The sequence below is a fragment of the Telopea speciosissima genome, chromosome 5 (genome assembly GCF_018873765.1).
Source record: "Telopea speciosissima isolate NSW1024214 ecotype Mountain lineage chromosome 5, Tspe_v1, whole genome shotgun sequence".
Taxonomy (NCBI): domain Eukaryota; kingdom Viridiplantae; phylum Streptophyta; class Magnoliopsida; order Proteales; family Proteaceae; genus Telopea; species Telopea speciosissima.
The window spans coordinates 58,293,847-58,314,611 of record NC_057920.1 but is presented as its reverse complement, the minus strand read 5'-3'; the positions used below and the strand labels follow the sequence as shown (position 1 = coordinate 58,314,611).

General features: G+C 40.4%; 1 protein-coding gene and 1 pseudogene across 1 annotated transcript; both read left to right on the top strand.

Moving 5' to 3' along the window:
* The window catches only part of LOC122661932, a 42,438-nt pseudogene extending 39,330 nt beyond the window's left edge, over positions 1-3,108 (top strand).
* Positions 3,109-16,067: 12,959 nt separating this feature from the next.
* LOC122660889 lies at positions 16,068-17,497 on the top strand. Its single transcript, XM_043856143.1, has one exon. The coding sequence runs from the start codon at positions 16,235-16,237 to the stop codon at positions 17,468-17,470; it is 1,236 nt and encodes a 411-aa protein (XP_043712078.1). The 5' UTR covers positions 16,068-16,234; the 3' UTR covers positions 17,471-17,497.
* Positions 17,498-20,765: the final 3,268 nt, after the last annotated feature.

The following is a 20,765-nucleotide window of genomic DNA, read 5'->3' as shown; positions in this document are numbered from 1 at the left end:
AATGCGGTCATGTTCTCCATGCCCTATTGCTGTCCCTAGTCTGAGAAATCTGTTATCTTTGATTAGGAGATCAAGATGGTCTCAAAGTACGATGGGCCATGGGGGATATCTGAGCAAAATTATCGTTCCAAGAGCATACTTGATGCAGAGACACTTCCTTGGACTGGGCTGAACTTGCTGGAGAGCCCTGACTGAGAACCGGGCTTGAATTGGGATTTGGGTCTAGTAGGATAATTAGATATTTATTTTCTTTTTTAGGATTATATATAATCTTCTTATTTTGGTAGTTTAGATACATAGGATATTTGATTTCCCAGTTTGAGTTGTTCTCAGTTTCTTAGTTAAGAGTTTATATATATATAATATTGTGTGTGTGTAAACTGTAAAATGCAATGGAGCATGATGGACAGATTTGATGAAATTTGAGTTTGAGATTGTCTGACGGTTTGTGAGTATGGTGCGAGGCCAGTGGCCTTCTTCTTCTTCTTTTCTTCCTGTGTGGTTTCTCTGTTCTCTTTTATTCCTCCATTATTTTCTTTCCTCTTGTTCTTTGCCTTTTCCTCCCTCTACTTTTGATTTCTGCTACTGTTCTTTTCCCTTTCCCTGTGATTGGTAGCACCTTTGGACTGGGAAGAAATCGTTAAAACTCCCTGGTTACAAGCCCAATCAACCTGAGATTTGGGGCAATAACGCCATAACGGTCCTCCCTAAGGTGATTCAAGCCCTTGAATCTCACTCTGGAAGTCCTCTACTGTTGTGAGAGATCCAAATTTAGAACTTCCCTAGTTTTACTGCCAGACCTAGGTTGCAGAAATTTTCTATCCCTTATCTTTCGACCTGCAGGGCTGTGATTGACTGGAATCAGGAGGCTTTAGAGTTGATTAATCACTCCTAAATCCTGGCTTGGCTGGACTCTTGTGTGGAAAGCTGAGACCCTCGCAAGTTGGTCTCCTTTATGGTGGACGGTGTTCTAGAGGTTGAAGACAACCTCTCCCATGATATAACACAAGCCTTCAACTTTATTTCGAGGAATACCCTCCTTAAGCTAATGTCTAGTTTGTCCCTCTCCTTTAATTCGTAATCCCTCCTCTGTCCTTTCTTCTTTGCCTTCCAAGTATGCCTTTAAAATTCTGGTTTATTACCAGTTTGCCACTCCCCTTTTGCAACCTTTGTTATATTTACTAGGACTGTCATTTTCTCTCTACTGTTGGCTATTATATATTTGGGTGGGCCCATAGCGAAGCCAAATAGGGTATTTTGACCCCGGGATCGCATCAATACTGAAACACATTCTCCCCTACTTCCCCACTTCTCAAACAATCGTGATCATGCTTCCAATTAACAGAAGTTCACAAATCAAAATTGAGGATCTCCATTAATCTTCCTAACAACGAAATCTCATTGGTCCACAGTAGACCGTAGAGTTTTGCAGAGGAGAATGGTGAGTGCCCTGTTTTTCCTGTTCAATTCAAAGAAGGTCCCTTCCATTATTTTTCACATTTGATACTAAGACTGGAGAGAGTTTGTTTCTGATAGAACAAAACAAACATACAAAGTAAAAACATGAAAGAGGAATCTTTGAACGAAGAAGTAGCCCGTTTTGCGACTTGGAATCATAGGCCTCATCCCTAGTCTTCGTAAGAGAGACTGAAATCTGCATGGAGTTTTGTTGAACCACAGAGTAGCTTTATGGTTAGAAAGCTCGAACTCTGCAGAATCTCAGCAGTGAGATCGCAGTTTTTGATATGGAGTTCTTGTAAGAGGTGCAGAAACTGAACTCAGGTGAAATACCTCCATATTTTTGGAAAAGCACCAGTTCCTGACGTTTTGTAGACTGAAACTCGCCGAGGTTCTTGATTCAAAGAATCCTGGGCATTTCCAGGGGGGATACAAAGACGAGAGGGAGGGTTCGCCATCTTTGGCATTGCCATCAGCAGGGATAGCCCACCTCCGACAGAAATAAACTTATCTACCAAATCGGTATCTAGGTAAAACAAGGCAATCTCTTCTAATTTTCCTCCTTAATATGGGAAGGAAAATCCTCAACTAAAGAGGAGGTCCCAGTTTTTGCAGCTTCCTTGGAGAGGTAATCCACAATGGGGCTACTCTCTCTGAGACAATGGGTGATCCAGGGAGATTCTGGTTTGCACCAAAAAGTTTCAACAGGCTGATGAGGAGATTTTGGTCTCAGTTAATCTCAACCGATTGACACATTCCAAATCTCCCACATAAGAGATCGAGCCCTTCAGTTTACAACCAATATCAGCCAAATCACGTAGAACTGATATGAAAATTATGATTTGTGATCTTCTAACCCCCTCAGACCTGCGGTGATTCATTTCCAATCTGAGATTATATGAGATCAATGTCAATCCTGCATTCCAAGGACTTATTCAATCCAAGATTTTTGAGGAATAACAACACATGTTACACTCTGTTAATGGATTGGGTCGGGAAGAGCGTCAATATTGTATGAAGTTGGTATGCCATCTGTTATCTTTAATAGTAACTATGCATCAATATATGAGGAATCATCCAAATGTCAAAAATAGTTTGTATCTGTCGAAAATAAAAATAAAAATAAAAATACTGTACGATTAATTTGAATCTTGTTTCTTGATGCAGAAGATACCACCGTAGCAGAAGCCGAAGCAGAAGTAGCCCGCGGAGGTATTATTCACGCTCCCGTTCCTCTTCTCGCTAACATTCCCAATCACCAGGGTAACGTAACTTGTTAATTTTTCTTCATATTCCTTGGCTAATTGATTTATAGTATACTGGAACACCAAGGTAATGTAACTTGTTAATTTTTCTTCATATGCCTTGGCTAATTGATTTATAGTGTACTGGAACAATCGTTTGCATGCACACGCGCACGTGCATGTGTGGTGTGCCTACTTGTAATGAAGACTAATATGGTGTGGCATTATTGCAGGGTAAGGAGCCGCTCCAGATACTGAGATGTTTTGGCATGTAAAGGCGTGAGGTGGATATAATCCTATATTTTTTGTAGGTTAGTAGGATGCCCTTATATTTTTTGTCTGTTGCAAAAACAAATATTGTCCATTGTTCAATGTTAGTGCTGTATGTGAAGAGAGTTCTTCAAACCTATATATTTGCAACGAAATTGTTTAGCTTCGATGGTTAAGATGGGCCAAATTGGGAGGGATGTGATCTCATAATTTCTCAGGTCACCAAAACCCCAAAGTTGACCTTGTGTTAATATTAATCAGGGTTTTAATTCACAGTATCAGGGCTGGTATCAGTCACTGCCAATACCGATACTGATACCGATCCATACTGGTCAGTATCAGGCCGAAACTGGACCAAAAAGTCATTTTTTCCACAGAGACTAGCCCATCATCCACTGAATGTTAAAAACAGAACAGAAATGGGATAATAATTTGGATTGCATTAGACCGGTCTTATTTGATATTGCCGTTTATTATACTCTATTGGGGGCAAGAGGTACAATGATACTATTGTGGACTGCAGGCACATGATACTTGCCTGAATTGTCTTCACAAAAAAGGATTATGTACCATTGGCTTGGCAACAGCTAATCGAATAAGCATTGTTTCGCCTCATGGATTCAAGTTGTGAAGGTTTACGATAACATCTGGAAACATCTGTTCCCATTTTTCCACCATCTTTCCACTACAACAACAACAATTTAGCCTTGTCCCAACTAAATGTGGTCGGTTATATGGATCCTTGTCCTCTAGTAAATTCTATTAGAGGTTATATTTGATACTGCCAAAGCCTGCGTACAATCAAGGTGATTTTTCCTTTAAGATCCAGCTATTTATTTTATGACTTTGGCTGTACAATATTTAAGTGCCACCATTCTACAGATAATAACTATGTCAAAGTTGAGAGATAACAAACTAGGTTTTTGCCCTGAAAGATCTCCTACTCTTAGAGAAATCCGGTTGCCCATGTTTTGAGTTAATTGCATATGTGATACTTTTAAGAGGGTCAGCTCCATTGTAATATTTGGCAATTGTTGTGAAAAAATTATCACTGTTTTGTCTCCATGGAATGATCTTTTGGCAATTGGGAATTCTTTTTCTTGTTTACAAGACCTCTACTGGTTAGATGAAAACCAGCAGCACACCTGCAATAATGCCCCAATCCCAAGACATCGCTATGGCTAATTGATAACTCTCTTTTTCCGCTAATGCTTCTCCATCTGTGTTGTTAATGAAACCTGCACATTGGGTCTCATATTCGCAGGCCTCATAATAGTGTAGCAGCTTTCATCATTTGTAATTGAACTGGACTTGGTTGCAGGAGTAGCTGCTCTTCTAGCAGTAGCATTATACCTAAAATTTATTCAAATTTCGGGTGTGTTTGGTTGGCATTACCAGAATAAATTCTTGGTCTAGAATGTATTCTGAAATTTGATTTTTCTTTATTACCAGGTATCGAAATGCATGCCAAACACAACTTTGGTGTTTCAGTACAGCTGCTATTTTGTGGTTCTTGGTCAAGTAGGTGAGCTAGCTTTGATTTATCATTTATCTTCTACATTCTTAGGCACAATGAAGAATGTTTCGCGCAAGGTCTATTTCATATTCACAGTATATGTGGTGGTGTTGGTGTGTGTGGATGCAATGGAGGCCGGTGGGGGGGGGGGGAGGGGGATGAAAAAGTTTCCTCTAATTGTAATCGACACCATTATCCCTTATTTCTTTTTCATTTTTAAATTTTATTTAAAGCTTTGAGAATTAGTTAAAATTTCGACTTTAACAATGTGTTTTGACAATTGAAAATATGGTAGTTAAAGTTTAATACATAGTGGATCATATGACTAAGTTGGGGAACCAAATTTGATACATGGGCAATCCATAATAGTCTGCAACTCATCTAATGGTTAGTTAGCCAAAACAGCTGCTCACAAGCTCAAAATGGACTAGGTCATCAAAATGAAAATTTGCCATGAATTGTTATTATCTTTAAGAAAATTGCAAGGAATAGATAACAGGGGTGGTTTCCTTTTCTTAACCCCAGGAAAAGAAGGGCTTGATAGCTTGTATTGCTTCCAATTAATAGGGAAGCTGGTTCTAGGGGGGGTTGGGTTCTGGTTTGGTTGTCTTTGTTGATTAGTTTAATGATCACTTAATAGCTTCATAGATGGCAAGGTCTCAAGATATTCAGAAATTATCAGCACAAGTGGGAAAAGATCTTCATGTCTTTTCTTTGAAATGAGTTCTTTTTTGAGACTCAGGTCGGTTTAGGGTTCAAACTTCGGCCTTCTAATCCTGTAGATGTGTGGACATCAGTCATTTTACTAAGTTTGTTATACGTACAATAAACCTTTGGGGTTGAAAATTTGATAGGCAAAATAAAGGATCATTGTTCCTCCACCTGTGCACCAAATTTTGAGCAAATTCTCATATAGCAACCATGGGAAAATCTTGTTGTCACAACACATGGTGACAAATACATTGTAACTCTGACTCCCATTCAGTTTAAATGGGTCGATTCAATTGATGTTGTAATTGATAGAAATCGATTATTAATTGGTTTCAAGTCCCAGTGTAATCGAACCGGGTTAGACACAGTTTGGACGGCCACCCGTGTGCGGGCAGCGACCCGCTTGCTTGAGGATGTCGGGTGGCCTTTCCCGCCCGCTTGTTGTATTCCCACCAGGGTTCTAAGAGAAGGGGGGGGGGTGTTGCTATACATACATGTATCATAAGCCCTCCTAACCTAAGTTGAAATCTTGCTCGCTCACTCTCAGTCTTGTTCTTTACGTTACTTCTTTGTTATTTTTGTGTTCTCTATGGGAATCCATTGTCTCCCAAGGTTTTGTGGTGTGGACCCTCCTGTAGAGAAACCTAACCAAAATTCGTGAGGCTCGTAACCATACCAGATCGTGATTCCACTCTGCTTTATTAGGTAATCGATGTGATGTATTTTTTTTTGACACCCAGAAACATGAAAGTGATGAATCTGAAGCAAAAGAAAGACTAATTTATGCTTGAGCCCTTCTCTCACTACAGTGATCTTCAGTTGCACTTCTACCTCCCCCCCCAATGGTAATCACTTTTTTTTTTGGGGGGGTGGGGGGTAGGGTGGGAGGTGAGTTTTTTTTTACTGAACTTCTATTGATGAAAATTATATATATTCAACTTGTTTGCCCTATATTCTTGCTGCCTTTTTTTACTTCTTCTTTTTGGGGTTGTGGGTCTCTTTCCATCTCTACTTTGAATCCCTTAAACTACACGGGATCTCTACTGCTTATATCATATGCTCTAAAGTTCATATCAAAGCAAAACCAACATAGAAGTTTAACATCCAAACCAACCCCTTTATTCCATCACCATCACACGCACGCGTCTCATGAAAAAGAATGATACATAAATATTTATATTCTCTTTCTTTCTTTCCATTCAAAAGCTATGTCCCCCACACGAGTGATTATCTCTCAACCTTCCATACCTATCACTTTATCTGATCGATTGATCCATCCATCTTTAAGTGTTTTTAAAAAAGAAGAAAAGCCTTTCCCTAATCCTTATATAGCTGATTTATGTGTATATAACAAAGCTGCTTTCCTCTTATTTGTTTCAAACTTATAGATCAGAACCTTATCCATCTCTTTATCAACTTTTTTGATCTTTTATTTTAATGCAGCTATGATACCTTTTCTTTTCCAAATTCACTTTTATAATAACCCTTTAAACACTCCCAATTATTATTCCCTATGGAAACAACTTACAAACCCTAGTTAGCTAACAACCTCTTAAGTAAAGAATCACTCTTTTTTTTTTTTTTTTTGTTCTTTTGAAAATGTTATGGAACATTGTAGAAGCACATGGGTTGTTGAGTTACATCTTTAATTAATTTAAGCTTAAAAAGTTAATTTAGAAGAAGACCTTAAAATAATCCACAAGTGTTAACAAAAAACTATATTGGACTTAGAGCAGCCAAAGGCTCTACCCTACAAATTACAAAACAATTTTATTCCTTTCTTCTCAGCATGCGTACACTTAATATATTTAAACCTTGTATTATGTGCTTAATATGCATATTTAGTGTAGTACTTCATCACAACTGACGTCACTGTTATATGCATATCGTGAAAAACTAATAATTAAAGATCATTTAGGTGTGAAGAACTAACATTTAAGGTTCATAGCAAGATTTGTTAGGAGGAGGAAGGAGTGAGTGTTCAAGTATATCATATACCACTTGTTGAGACTTCAGAAGAACTCATGCTTAAAAGTCAGCCGTTAAGGAGAGAGTGCCTAAATTCTTATAAGTTTTCACATCAAGCTATTCTCATCAGATACAGGATCAGCGCTTTCGAGTGGACACTCCCGGAAGAAAAGACAACCTTTTATATTTTGAGGGGGGGGATGATTATGATCTTTGATTTCCCTCACCTAGAGTTAAATAGCATTAAAATTACACGGAGTAATAAGTGGTCAACGTATTGACATCTAAAAGAGGAAAGATAGGACGGCTAGGTAAGCTTAGATTTTAAATGCCTATAAAGGGAAAGGTAAGGTGTAATTTAATTTGGCTTTTAACTTTAGCCCTAAAGGAACATCAATGCTTATACCTATGTGTTTCCAATTAGGAATAGGATTCATCACTAATGGTAGCTAGAGAGGTAGTTTTATGATGAGTGAAAGATTTTTTTTTGGGAAGGGAAAGGGGGGGGGGGGGGAGAGGGGGTTTAGCATTCAAATGATGTCCATGATACTTAATGGCTATATATTAATTAGTTTCTCTATCTTTGTCGTCTAGTTGTGTTTGAGGTTTTGAGTACCTGCTGTCAAATAACAAGTCACTATCTCATCCCATCTACTTCAACTTGGAATCTGAATTTTTTTTATAGAAAACTTGGTAGGTATAATTAATTTTCTTGTCCAATTTCTGACAAATCGTATTGCAACTGTATACATATAGGATTATTCGGATCCGGATATTGCTTTTGATAGTTTAGTTCATGATATTATTCATCTTTTAAAATCTTTTGATGACTGTTCTTTTATTTTTTATTCCAAGGTTTGTCAATTTTGTGGCCGATTCCTTCGTCAGGTTGGCCTTTTCAGTTGAGTCCCTGATTATTTGGCCTCTCACCACTCCTTGGCTTCTCCGTTTGTCCGAAGCAGAAGCCATTGTTTGTACTGACTCGTTGTTGCAATGAATTCTCTTGCTATCAAAAATAAAAAAAAGGTATATATATAGGATTAAGCTTCCCTCCACCCAAGATGGTTCACCTACCATCCTAGGGTTCACAAAACCCACTTAGGATTTTTGTATGTTCCAAAATGCCGTCTTGATACCCATTCTCACCCTCTACCGCCCCACGGTGAATGGGATCCCATTCACCGTGGGTAAAGGAAAACTTGGTCCATACATATATATGGAATTTTTTTTTTCTCTATTACTATGCCTAATGAAGTATAACACTTTACTATTTTCTACATGACACTACATGGGTTAATCCATGTGATAGAGGACCATGTAAGCATCTGATTGGTACAATTTTAGCTTAAAAAGAGTGGAGGGAGTAGCTACAATTATAAAATTGGCCATTTTGTATTTTATATTCATCTCCATTAGATGGCATTTTGGTAATTTTATTAAAACTTAATCAGAGTTTGAGTACCTCTCCTAGCTTACTTTGGATTAAAAAATTTGTCCATTAAGATGTATGTGGTGTCCTCTATCAAATGGACTAATCCATGTTCTGTCAAATGGCAAATAGTAAAGTGTTTTACTTTACTAGGCATATTAACACATGTTAAGTTTCAGCACAAACAGAGTTGGCCAAGTAAAAAAGACGTGACTGAGTGAGAGGTGCATGGATATATACAGATGGCTGAGAATATACATGGATGCATAAAATTAAATGAGATGTAGTTTTCTGTTTGGGACATAGATGGCTGAGAATATACATAAGTGTTTGTGGCCACGCCAACACTCCCATGTGTCTAACTCTCTCCTCATCAAAACAAAGGGGGCATAGATGTCTTTTCATATAGGGATGAGAAAGATAGACTCATGAGACTATTGGCCTAGGCCACACTCCCAGACAGAATTCTTTTTCCCAAAATAAATTATAGGGTATTTGGTTAAATTTGATCTTGGAATTTGACATGGGCTAAATTTAAATCTTAGCTTATCTACCAAATGGATAAATTTGTCCACATCATCCTACCGTGTGGCTCAAAATAATAAATCATTCTCATAAGCTCATTAAAACAAAACCAAATCTTAAAAGTATTTATAAATCTTTATTTATGAATCTAGCCCTAGATTAGAGATACTTCTAGCTACCCCTACCAATACTCTTCCACAACATTAATAGGGAACATAAAAGTACAAAGGATCCCAAATTATTTCAATGTGCATGAATGTCTATATTTCATGGAGATGTTGTTTTGCAATAACTATGATGGATGATCAGCTTTATATAGGACCAGACATCTCTGGTTTTTTCTTTAAATTTATGATCTGCTTTAACACTGTCTTTACTATATATTAGGTTGGTCACTGTCTCTGACTGTGAAATCTTTGTGTGGTACTTTGGAAACTAAGGCTCAAGTATTGGTATGGTGAAAACCCTCTTCTCTCAAAATCTTTGGCTACCCAACCTAACTAATTTAATACTAAAATTCTTAATAGCATTAGAGAGAGAGAGAGAGAGAGAGAGAGAGAGAGAGCCTATCAACCATCTCATAAGAGGGAGGAGGTCCTATGGGGTGTTGGGATTGGGACTTACCCAAATCTGTTATTTTCATTAGGATTGATAAAAATGACTCTATATGTTTGTTTGTTGGCAGAGGTATAGAAGACAAGGGAGCAATGGTGTTGGCAACCACTACCACTTGAGAAGACTTGGGTACCCTTCCATTTCATACCTTTGGGCTTGTAACTTATCTCCATTGGTTCTCTTGGTGGGAGTGGAACCCAACTTTGCCCACTCCTCCCATGGACAACCATGTCCCAGTGTCCTCTCCATCATCCATTAGGGGATCCCAAAGGTTCCACCTTTGTTGATGTTTCCTAGATTGGATTTGGATTTGGATTTGTAGGACATTTAAGCTAAGACAAGCTTCCTAATTGCCTCCATGGCCCATGTACTCCTCAATATTAATGTCCTACAAATCCAATCCCCTCTTTCTCTCATTCATATTCATATTCATATTCCTATGGGTTCCAAAACTCATCTTTTAATTTGCTCCCTCAATAACCAATTAGGGGAGTGAGAGCCAAAAAAGGACCGAGTTTCCCTTCACCAATGGTGAAAGGATACCCTACCTTCTTTATTGTTGGATCGGATTTTTAGGAGAACGATCGATTTCATACAGTAGGAGAGTCGATATTTTTGACCATTGATTTCCTTCATCATATGGATTCGAAGATGTTTAATTTTGGAGGATTGACCCTTAACCCTAGCAAATTGAAATATTGAATTTGACTTAAATTTCTATAGCTAAAGGAGAGTAGATTGGTGTGGTGGAGAAACTCATCTGTACCCTCTCTCTCTCTCTCCATCCTGACGAAAATTTCCACCTTAATTTTTTTTTTTTTGGGTAGAAGCCTTAATTATATTATATAATCTATATGATAATAACGCGCATACGTAAGCTTATGAAGTAAAAAAGAGTTTTATTAACTAATCAATTAAAAAAATGAAGTCGTTGACCACTAATTTACCAACCAACCAACCAAATGATTATAAGCCCCTAACCATGGTTCTAATTTAAAAATTAAAAATTAAATCAAGGGAATTAGTCTTAAATGAGGAACGAGGTTCAAGACACAAGGGTTCACATGATAATCTTCTTTCTTGATCCCTAAGTCCCAAAAGTCAAAAGAATCAAGCAAAGTCCCCAATTTCAAATCTCAAGCTTAAGAAGATTTCAACTATTAGTGTTAATTTAAGTAAAGGTATAGTACTTAAGAATCAAGAATTATCATGTAAGCTTCACTTTAGTGATTTTTTAAATAAAATTTCAGTAAGGAACCCTTTGTGTTTGGATTCAAATGGATAGTAGCTTAGTGTGAATGAAATGACCAAATAGAGGAAGAGGTGGGCAAGGGCAATAGTGTAGTACCCTTGTTATGAGTGCCAAGGATTGAATAAGAGGTGGTGGGACAATTGGGGGTGTTCTGTACTTTAGTGTATTGAGGCATGAGGGTGTATGAACAAGGACAGCGACCTTTCACTATTATTTTTGGTGGGTGGGCATGGGCTCCTCTGCCTTTGGCCCTTTCTCCCTCTTCTCATCTATTAGGCCCCGATTGTTTAGAGGGGACTTTCATGAGATGGAGAATTGGGGTGAGAACTATTGATGTGGCATTTTAAAATTCCACCCGATACTTCTTAATTTGGGGGGATGAACTTACAAAAGCTAAAGGGGCATCATAAATTATTTTGTCTGTTGATGTGACACTTCAAAATCCTACTCCTTTGTTCATGAGAAAAGTAATTTTACCTCAATATTTTCACCTTTAAAAAGCCCCACCAACATGTGGGTTCCATCTTCCCAACAATCTTATCCCACCTTCTCCTAAACAAACGGCTTTAGAATCTATGTGCAGTGGCAGAAGAGTTTCTTATATCTAATTATCACAAGGGAGAGGGATAGACACACCACTTCCTTACAGTAAGCTAGAGGATGGCACCAATGAGGGTGTGGAACAAGGTATCATACAAGAAGGGTAGAGATCATTTCAAAGGGGGAATAGAGAGATAGACACAACGGACTTTAGCTCACAATATGTGGGAAGTGTGTCTAGCCTTTTCCCCAATCACAAATTCACAATTAGAGGAATAATCGTTCCTGCGATGTGTACACTTCCAAGCATGGTTTTCTAACTTGGACCAAAATTGGCTGAATCGGCTGATTTGATTAACCCGATTTTATGTAAACAGTACCTTCAGCCGATCAGTTAGGCCAAGTTCCACCAAGTTTGATCAATTATTGATCAATTTCAGGTTTATTCAATTTGAATTGAAATCGGTAGAGACTAGGGTTTGAAAAATAGGAATCAGGATCCTAATCCATCCTGACCAGTATCAGTGGAAATCTACAACTTCTCCCCCTCCAAAACCTAGTTTCCATACAAGATCGGTTTGATCGCGGGATATGCTAGGTTGTCATGTTATATGGAAACTTTCTATCTGGCTCGCCGAGGTATCGTGCTATATCAGGACTTTCCCTTAGGAGCTCTCAACGATAATCTCCTTTCATATTAAACTCTTACAATGATTCAACTTCCTTCCCTAAATTCCCTCCTATTATTAGTCTCTCAACACCGATTCTTAGGATTGCCTCTTGAATCTAAGGGGATCGATCAATCTTTATCTCTTATGCATATCGCTATGCCAATTTGTATTGTTGTTTAAAGAATTAACCTTAAGCATCGGAGAATCCCCTCAAAGTCTACTCCGATCCTGATCAGCCTAGCTGATCCAGTCTGATTTTTCAAACCCTATTGGAGACTGATCTCATACCCAATTACCGAGCTTTTTTAAACCTTCATTTCAAATTCCACCATGTCCCTGTCCTCAGGGCCCAGTTGGAGGTATGGTAGAGCCCTCTGTAGGTGTTCCTTATTATAAGAATATGAAAGGGAGACTTTCCATGTGAGTAAAGGCTGATTAAAATGACTTTGAATTCACCTCCTTTTGGAGTGTAGCCAACTCCTAAGTCCCAACACCAATTGGTCAAAATCGTGCTACAGCATCATGCACCAGGCACGTGGGACGTAAGTAACCTCTTTTTTAAATCAGAACCAGAATCAGACCAGATCAGACCAATACTTTCTTGATTTTGATACAAGAAGCAGCCGTCAACCAATGGTTCACTCGGGGTCAATGCGAAGGGGTAGAGAACGGACCGGATATGTTTGATAAGACGTAAAAAAAACCCTGAGGTCCCATCGAATGATGATGGCACCAACGGTGAAGGATCCAACAGTGGACGTTTTTTTCCTTAGATTTTATTCCTTCTTGGAATAATATTTTTACATTCACCAAAGTACAATGTTACCTTTTTACCACCCACAACCACAACAGGTAAAAAAAAATTAGTAAAAAAGAGTACAAAAATCTACCATTGAAGTTGGATTGAAGATGATAGAATTCATAATTATCAATAATAAGGAGATGACGTGGCATTTAGATGGGGTTGAGACCCAACATTTTAACAGAATCCCATGTTTGCCGGTAGTACTTTGCATTGTAAAAAATAAAAAAAATAAAAAAAAATGGTGATTATGATGAGTTGAAAAGTCTTTGGAAAATCATTCTGTCAAACAGCCCATGATGAGTAATCCAAAATAAATTGAATTGACTATTCTACCTCTCATTGTCCCTTGGGATTCTTACTAAGAAAATGTAAAACAAAATTAGACAAGTTTTCTGCTATGCTTAGCAAAGGAGAGAGTCAATAGTTTAGACTAAATGGACTAATAAATACTCTTATGTAATATGGTAATATGAAATGTTCGAAATACCTTTAGATTAATTATTGTATCTCATTCAATTCCTCCAAAAGTGATAATCTGGTGGAAAAATACATTCTCATCCATAAGTAAAATAAGGGAAAAGGAAGGTTGTCAGGTCACGTGGCCCCTCGCTAGGAGTGCATGCACATGCATCTAATAGGGATGGGTTCATGGGATCAGGGTGGTCATTTCACCCTCCTTGTGTTTGGACCCAAAGGCTATGCGACCTAGCAACGATCCCCTACTCATAAAATAAAGGAAAAGAATCGATATGCAACCCTTTTATACTGACATCATGTTTGCGAAGAGGAAGAGATGAATTTCGATAGATGTTAATTTGTATACAAAGAAGACCACATTATTAAATAAAGAGAGAAGAAATAGCTTCTCAAAGACCATGTGGCTAGCGTGGCTCCTGCACCCTAGACACAGTATGTCAGTACCGCCCTGCCTCTATGGAAAGTACCACCCTATCCTCATGGAAATGCAAAAATTTCACCTAGGTCGATGCTTGCGTGCACGTTTCCATTGGCTATCGTGGGCATGCTGGCTTTAGAGGCCCATACAACAATCTCTTGCCCATATAATAATTATTATTATTAGGGAAAGAGAACTCCACCTGGTCGCACAGTGCACGTCACTCCTACACCTTGACACATGGGCAAGTGAAAATGACCGTCGCACCCCCTAGAACCCCAAAAATGACCAGGGGTCGACGATCAGGATGTAGGGGCGGTGTGTCTAGTGCAAACGGGTGGTGTGCTTTCTCCCTTATTATTGTTAGGGAGAAAGAACGCCACCTGGTTGCGTAGCACATGCCCTTGCGTTCAGACACATGGGCGCGCAAAATGACCGCTGCTTCGCTTGTCATTTCCATCTTTCTGGAGGGTGTGACGATCATTTTGCGTGCCCTTGTGTTGGACGTAGGGGCAGTGTGGACTATGCGAGGGTGGCATTCTTTATCCCTTATTATTATTATTATGGGGTGCTGTTCTCTATGCTACAGCACAGCTTGCACCCAGGCACATGGGGGTGGGCGCAATGACCACCCTACCCCCCTGCACAGGCTGCCCATGTGCCTAGGCGCAGGCTGCACTATAGCACAGAGAACATTTTTCCTATTATTATTATTAGGGAGAATGTTTTCTGTGCTGGGGGTGCAAACTGTGCCCAAACACATGGGGTGGGCATAAGGGTGTCAATTTGGGACCGGAACCGGGAACCATCCCGCTAAAATCCGGTACCGTACCGTCTCATTAGTAAATGGGACGGTACTGGTATCTGATTTTGGTACCGAATGATAAATGGGACGGGACGGTTTTGGGACGGGATTCCCAACGGTACCAGTACCAAAATACCAATAAGGTACCGGAATGGTACCGGACATACTAGTACCCTTTAAAAAAGAAAAAATATATAAGATCTTTTTTTTTTGGGGAGAAAAAATAGGGTATAAGAATTATATTTATGATGCATTAGGGATGGGACAGCCGCAGCTCTTGAAGTCTCGCCTCTCAAAATCCTGGTTCAGTGCTACTCTATCTTCCTGCAAGCAACTTCATGTACCAAGTTTTTCTTTTTTCCACTCAGTAGTACCATGTGACAGTAACATGTGTGATAATAAGGTTTTGTTTGGGAAATCAAAAAGGAAAACACAATCGGATTTTTCCATTAGGAACAATTAAACTTTTTCCTTTTTCTACAGTGCCTAGAACTGTTTAGGAACTGGTACCGTCCCGTCCTGCTAGTAATCGGTACTGGGATCTAGGTTTGGTCCCGTTAAGTAAATGGGACGATATTGGGATTGATACTTTTGATACCGGTACCGATACCGTCCCATCCCAAGTACCGAAAACCGTCCCAATTGACATCCTTAGGTGGGCACAATGACCTCCCTATCCCCTGAGTGGCAGGCCCATGTAGGCACAGAGAACAACGCCCGTATTATTATTATTATTATTAATCTTGAAAAAGTGGAACACATATAACTACTCCCCATCTTTGTTGAATGTTTCTAACCGTTACTTTCACGTCAAAGGCTCTTAATTTTCCCACTACTCACCCAAAAGGTCACTCTGTACTCGGTACCCTGTCCTTCACTTCACCAACAATGCTAAAAAGCCTAAAACCAAACTAGTGTCCTTATTTCTTCATAGACCGACTTAACTTTTGTATGACTAAAGGGTAATATTGTTATATATATAAAAAATAAAAATAAAAAAAAAGCCCACGAAGTGACACAGCGCATTCTGCAGTGTGACATGGGAACCATTAACGTAAAAAAGCCCAGGTAGTAAGCCCAGGTAGTAAGCTAAGGGTAAATAGGTAATAACACTTCACTCATTATGCCTTTTATAGCGAGAGGAATCCAACTCCTCCACCAAATGCTCGGCCCCACTCCAAAAACAAGTCTCCAACTGAAGATCTCCAGTGGGTCCCACCCTTCACAGCTATATATATATTCCCCATAAATAAAAGAAAAGAAAAACCTCACCCCTTTTCTTGTTCACAGTTCACATCCCAACAAAACCAACACATTTAAACCCTCTCACCCTCTCTGAAACCTCCACCCGTAGAAGCATCGTTTTTTCTCTCTCTCTCTCTCTCTCTCTGTCTCTCCACTGTCTCTTTCCTTTTCCCTCGGAAAAAGAAATAGATACACAAGAGAGGAGACTGACTGAGACGCGTTTAAGTTCTCTACAAGAGAGCGCTGCCGCTGATTCTTTCACAGATCTTCAACTTTCCGACCACCATGGTCGACGTCGAAAGGAGAATGACCAGTTTAAACCCGGGCCATGTAGCCGGTCTACGCCGACTCTCGGCCCGTGCTGCAGCTGCTTCCACTGCCACCACTTCCACTCCCGTCCGGACTGGTCTCGATTCTTTCTCTTCCCTCGCTGTTAAGGTCATTTCCCACCTCCGGAGCTCCGGCATTTCGGTACAGCTAGGCCTGTCTGACGCCGAGTTCGCCTTAGCAGAAGCCGAGTTCGGCTTCGTTTTCCCACCTGATCTCCGTGCCGTTCTCTCTGCTGGGCTCCCGGTTGGACCCGGATTCCCGGACTGGCGTGCCAGCGCAGGATCACGGCTTCACCTCCGCGCATCTCTCGACCTCCCAATCGCAGCGATTTCGTTCCAGATTGCACGTAACGCTCTATGGCCCAAGTCTTGGGGTTCACGTCCTTCCGACCCAGAGAAGGCTCTTCGTGTAGCTCGAAATGCACTCAAGAGGGCACCACTGTTGATCCCTCTCTTCAATCACTGCTACATCCCTTGCAACCCCTCTTTAGCAGGAAACCCCATCTTCTTCGTTGATGAGAATCGGGTATTCTGCTGCGGATCAGATCTATCGGATTTCTTCGAACGTGAATCCCTGTTCAGATGCGACAATGATCCTTGCGTCCTCAAGAGGCAACGATCCGTTAGCGAGAAGACATCAGTTTCATCATCATCAGCATCTTCATCTTCTTCAAATTGCTCCCGCAGAAGCCTAGATTCCGGTAGCACCGCAGGGGGAAGAACACCCAGATGGGTTGAGTTCTGGAGCGACGCGGCCGTCGATAGAAGACGAAGGAATTCGTCCTCTTCTTCGTCTTCCTCATCACCGGATCGGTACTTTGAGATTCCTCGGCCGATATTTCGTGGGAAACTGCCGAAATGGGTAGAAGGGTATTTGGAACGGATCGGAACTGTTCTAAGGAAAGGTGGGTGGAATGAGACTGACGTGGAAGAAATCGTTCAGGTATCGGCCTCTGGTTTTTTCGAAGAGGATATGATTTTGTTAGATAGTCAAGCTGTGTTGGATGCTCTGCTTCTTAAGGCAGACCGGTTTTCGGATACCCTCAGAAAAGCAGGGTGGAACTCTGAGGAGATAACAGATGCTCTGGGTTTCGATTTTCGGCCGGAAAAAGAGAAGAAACCATTGAAGAAATTGTCGCCGGAGCTAGTAGAGAAGATCGGAAAATTGGCAGAGTCAGTTTCCCGATCATGAACAAAGATTACAGAGGTCCCGCATCGAGATTCTTTTATGGTTTTTTACTTAATTTTACCTTTTTTTTATTAGATATAATCTAAATCTCCCCATATATCAAAGCCCCTCGTGTCTGCTTCGCTCGTTTTGGGAGTGAAGAAAATTGGGAAAAGCATTGTAATCCTAAGAAACCGTAAAGAGTCTTCATTAAGGAAAGAAAATATAGATTAATGGATATGTAAAATCGTAACAGATAAATATTCCTTTCAATACAAACTATAAGATCTTTACAAATCTCAGACTCTCTGCAATTTTTTCTCTTTTCTTTTCTGTATTCTTCTTCTTCGTCTCTGTGGGGTTGGGGAATCCATGGGTGCGACCTTCAATACCGCACGCACGTGTTGTCAGATTTTTTTTTTAAAAAGGCACGTTAATTGGGGACCCACATTAGCAGAATACTTTTGGCTGATGATAGTAGCTAAATTGCGCTTATGGGGAAGAGGGATTGAGTGATTTACACTGTAATGGTAAATTGGTAACTGAACATCTGAAGTCTGAACTCGAAATTACCTGAAGGTGAAAAGAAAAATCTCTGCTTTTGAGAAGATTTTCAGAGAAACTAGAAGGTGAGTCAGGGGGTGGAGTGTTTCTATGTGATGTCGGGTAGCGAATAATGGTGAGGCCGCGTGTGTCGTTTATGGAAGTTTGGGAAAGACATAACAACGAGGTGCAACTGCGTAACTGTGTAAAATGGGAAAAAGGGTTTTTGGAATTTCTTCGATCTCTCTAATGGATCGGGATTCGGCTCCTGTCCTGCCGTGGCGGGAGCTGGATCGTCCAGCACCCTCCCACAGATCTTGCCACGTGGACAGGAGACAATCGAACGGTTTTTGCTTCTCTTTGCCTTACTTTAACCCATTTGTAATATTCGTCCTCTCTCACCCTGTTTAACCCGGGCTCTCGGGGATTGGCACCTTCAAGGGATGAAGGAAACTGGTGAGCAAAGCGGACCCTTGAGTGCTGAACCAGAACTAAAAATGATTACACTAACCTGAGTTCTTGATCATCGGTAGTGATGGAGTATGGGATGTATTTTCAAACCAAAATGCTGTTGACTTCACTAGGAGGAGACTCCAGGAGCACAATGATGGGAAGCTGTGTTGTAAGGAAATGGTGGATGAGGCGATAAAGCGTGGGGCAACAGACAATCTAACAATCGTGTTAATATGTTTCCACTCAGACCCACCTCCCCGTAGTGTGGTGCAAAAGGGTAGAGTCAGAAGGAGTATATCTGCAGAGGGGCTTCACACTCTTCACAGTATCAGATGTCTTTCAGGAGAGAACTAATATGTGGTAGCTAATCAATTGGTCACTCTCTGGAGTTTTCTGTATATGACTCTTACTAGAAACGAATTTTGCTCTCTTCTTTTTTTTTTTTTTTTTTTTTTCTTGGTCTCATTTTTGCCTCTTTTTATTATTATTTTTTTTTGAAGGAGAGGGGTGTTGAGATAAGGTCTCTGTATCAAATTTGCTGCCAGTGTCCTCAAATTGTATATTCTTAATTCTGTAGAAACAAGAACATCTGACTGAACATCTACTGGTTGATTAAGCAACTTCTGCATTCAGCATTTGGAATTGATTTCTGATGAGGCAGTGATTTGAAATACCAAACAACATGCAGCCAAATCCTGAAACATGAACTCTCAATGCATTGTTCTATTTAATAACTCAAAAGGATAAAGGAGTTTGTACAAGGTTTTAAAAATTTATGAGATTCTCCATTCATCTGTATTTAAATCATTCTGAACTCTGTATTTGTGATGGATCTGTTACGATAGTCAGGACCAAACAATCCAGGGCTGGACAACAAGCTCTCTTGTGATGAATACCTCTGTCTGTGAAGAACCTTTCACTGCCGCTCGTTGCACGCCGCCGTTAGTCGCTCAAGCAGTGGAGCTCCCCTGTATCGCAACGAGATGAGAGGTGTTCGCCGCTGCTAGGATTCGTCGCTCTCTGCCGTTCGTCGTTCGCCGCCGTTCGTCGCTCTCCGTCGTTCGCCTCTCGCCGCCGTTCGTTGCAGAGAGATGAGGTGTCGCCGCTGGCTAGGGTTCGTCGCCAGGTTGGACGGAGAAAATAGAGAGGGAATAACGAAAAGTGGGAGACGAAAGGGGTTTTACTTCGTTTAGGTTTCTAAAATTCCAAAACTAAACGGGTCGGGTTAAACAGGGTGAGAGAGGACGAATATTACAAATGGGTTAAGTAAGGCATAGAGAAGCAAAAACCGTTCGATTGTCTCTTATCCACGTGGCAAGATCTGTGGGGGGGTGCTGGACGATCCAGCTCTGGCCACGGCGGGACAGGAGCCGAATCCGGATCTAAGGGTGTTAAAACAGGGCATTGATGACTGAACTGGCTCTTCTCCAGCCGTGGAGGGAGGGAAAATTATTTCCTCGAGTTTTTTGCCCGACCCAGGTCCCCAGTTCCTCTAACAGGGGGTGGTGGACCTCACTTAGGCAGAGTGTTCGAGCAGGGTTAGGGTGGTCATTTTCAACCTCCCATATTAAAGGAATTGAGGAATTAGGCTGGACAGGGAATTGAAGGAGATAAAGATCCGTGGAAAGAGTTGGAGGATCCAACCCAGCAAAAAATAAGGGTATTTGGGTCATTTGATAGGTGAGCTCCTGTGAAATGACCAAGACCCCCCTATTTTAGTTGAGCTGGATCCTCCAGCTCCCACCACAGCTATAGGAGAATCGAATTCATTGATGACTAACCTAAGTTTAAGGGAGAAGTTGCTGGTTTGACTTTGCCCCCATCGGATGGTAGACATCCTTGTTTCTTATTTCCCTCTTCTTCCTTGTAAAGGTGTAAATCGGTCCGAACTGGGTTCAATTTGGTTCTAGAGAGTATTAGTATGATCCAAATAATATTGCTCCCATATCAGTTTGGTTTCAAGTTAGGATTTTATGGAATCGATAGAAACCGAAACCAAAATGGATCCTTTGAATATAGTTACAAAAATTACCCCTTAGGAGGGAGAGAGGAAAATAAGGATATCTAACAGTTTGGAAAAGATCCTTTGCCCTTTAGTGTCCAGTCGTGTGATTGATGTATGCCATTAACTTACCAAAAATTGTTGGCATTTTCACCCCTATCCCTTTAATGCATTATTAGAAAGGAAAAACAAATGACTCAATCTTAAATTTGTTTGAACCACTCAGTTTTGAGGAGTATGAATTAAAAATCTAATGAGAAAAAGAACACTAATCGGTCGCATGGTTCCTGCTCCAGACATAGGATCATGCGATTTTATCGT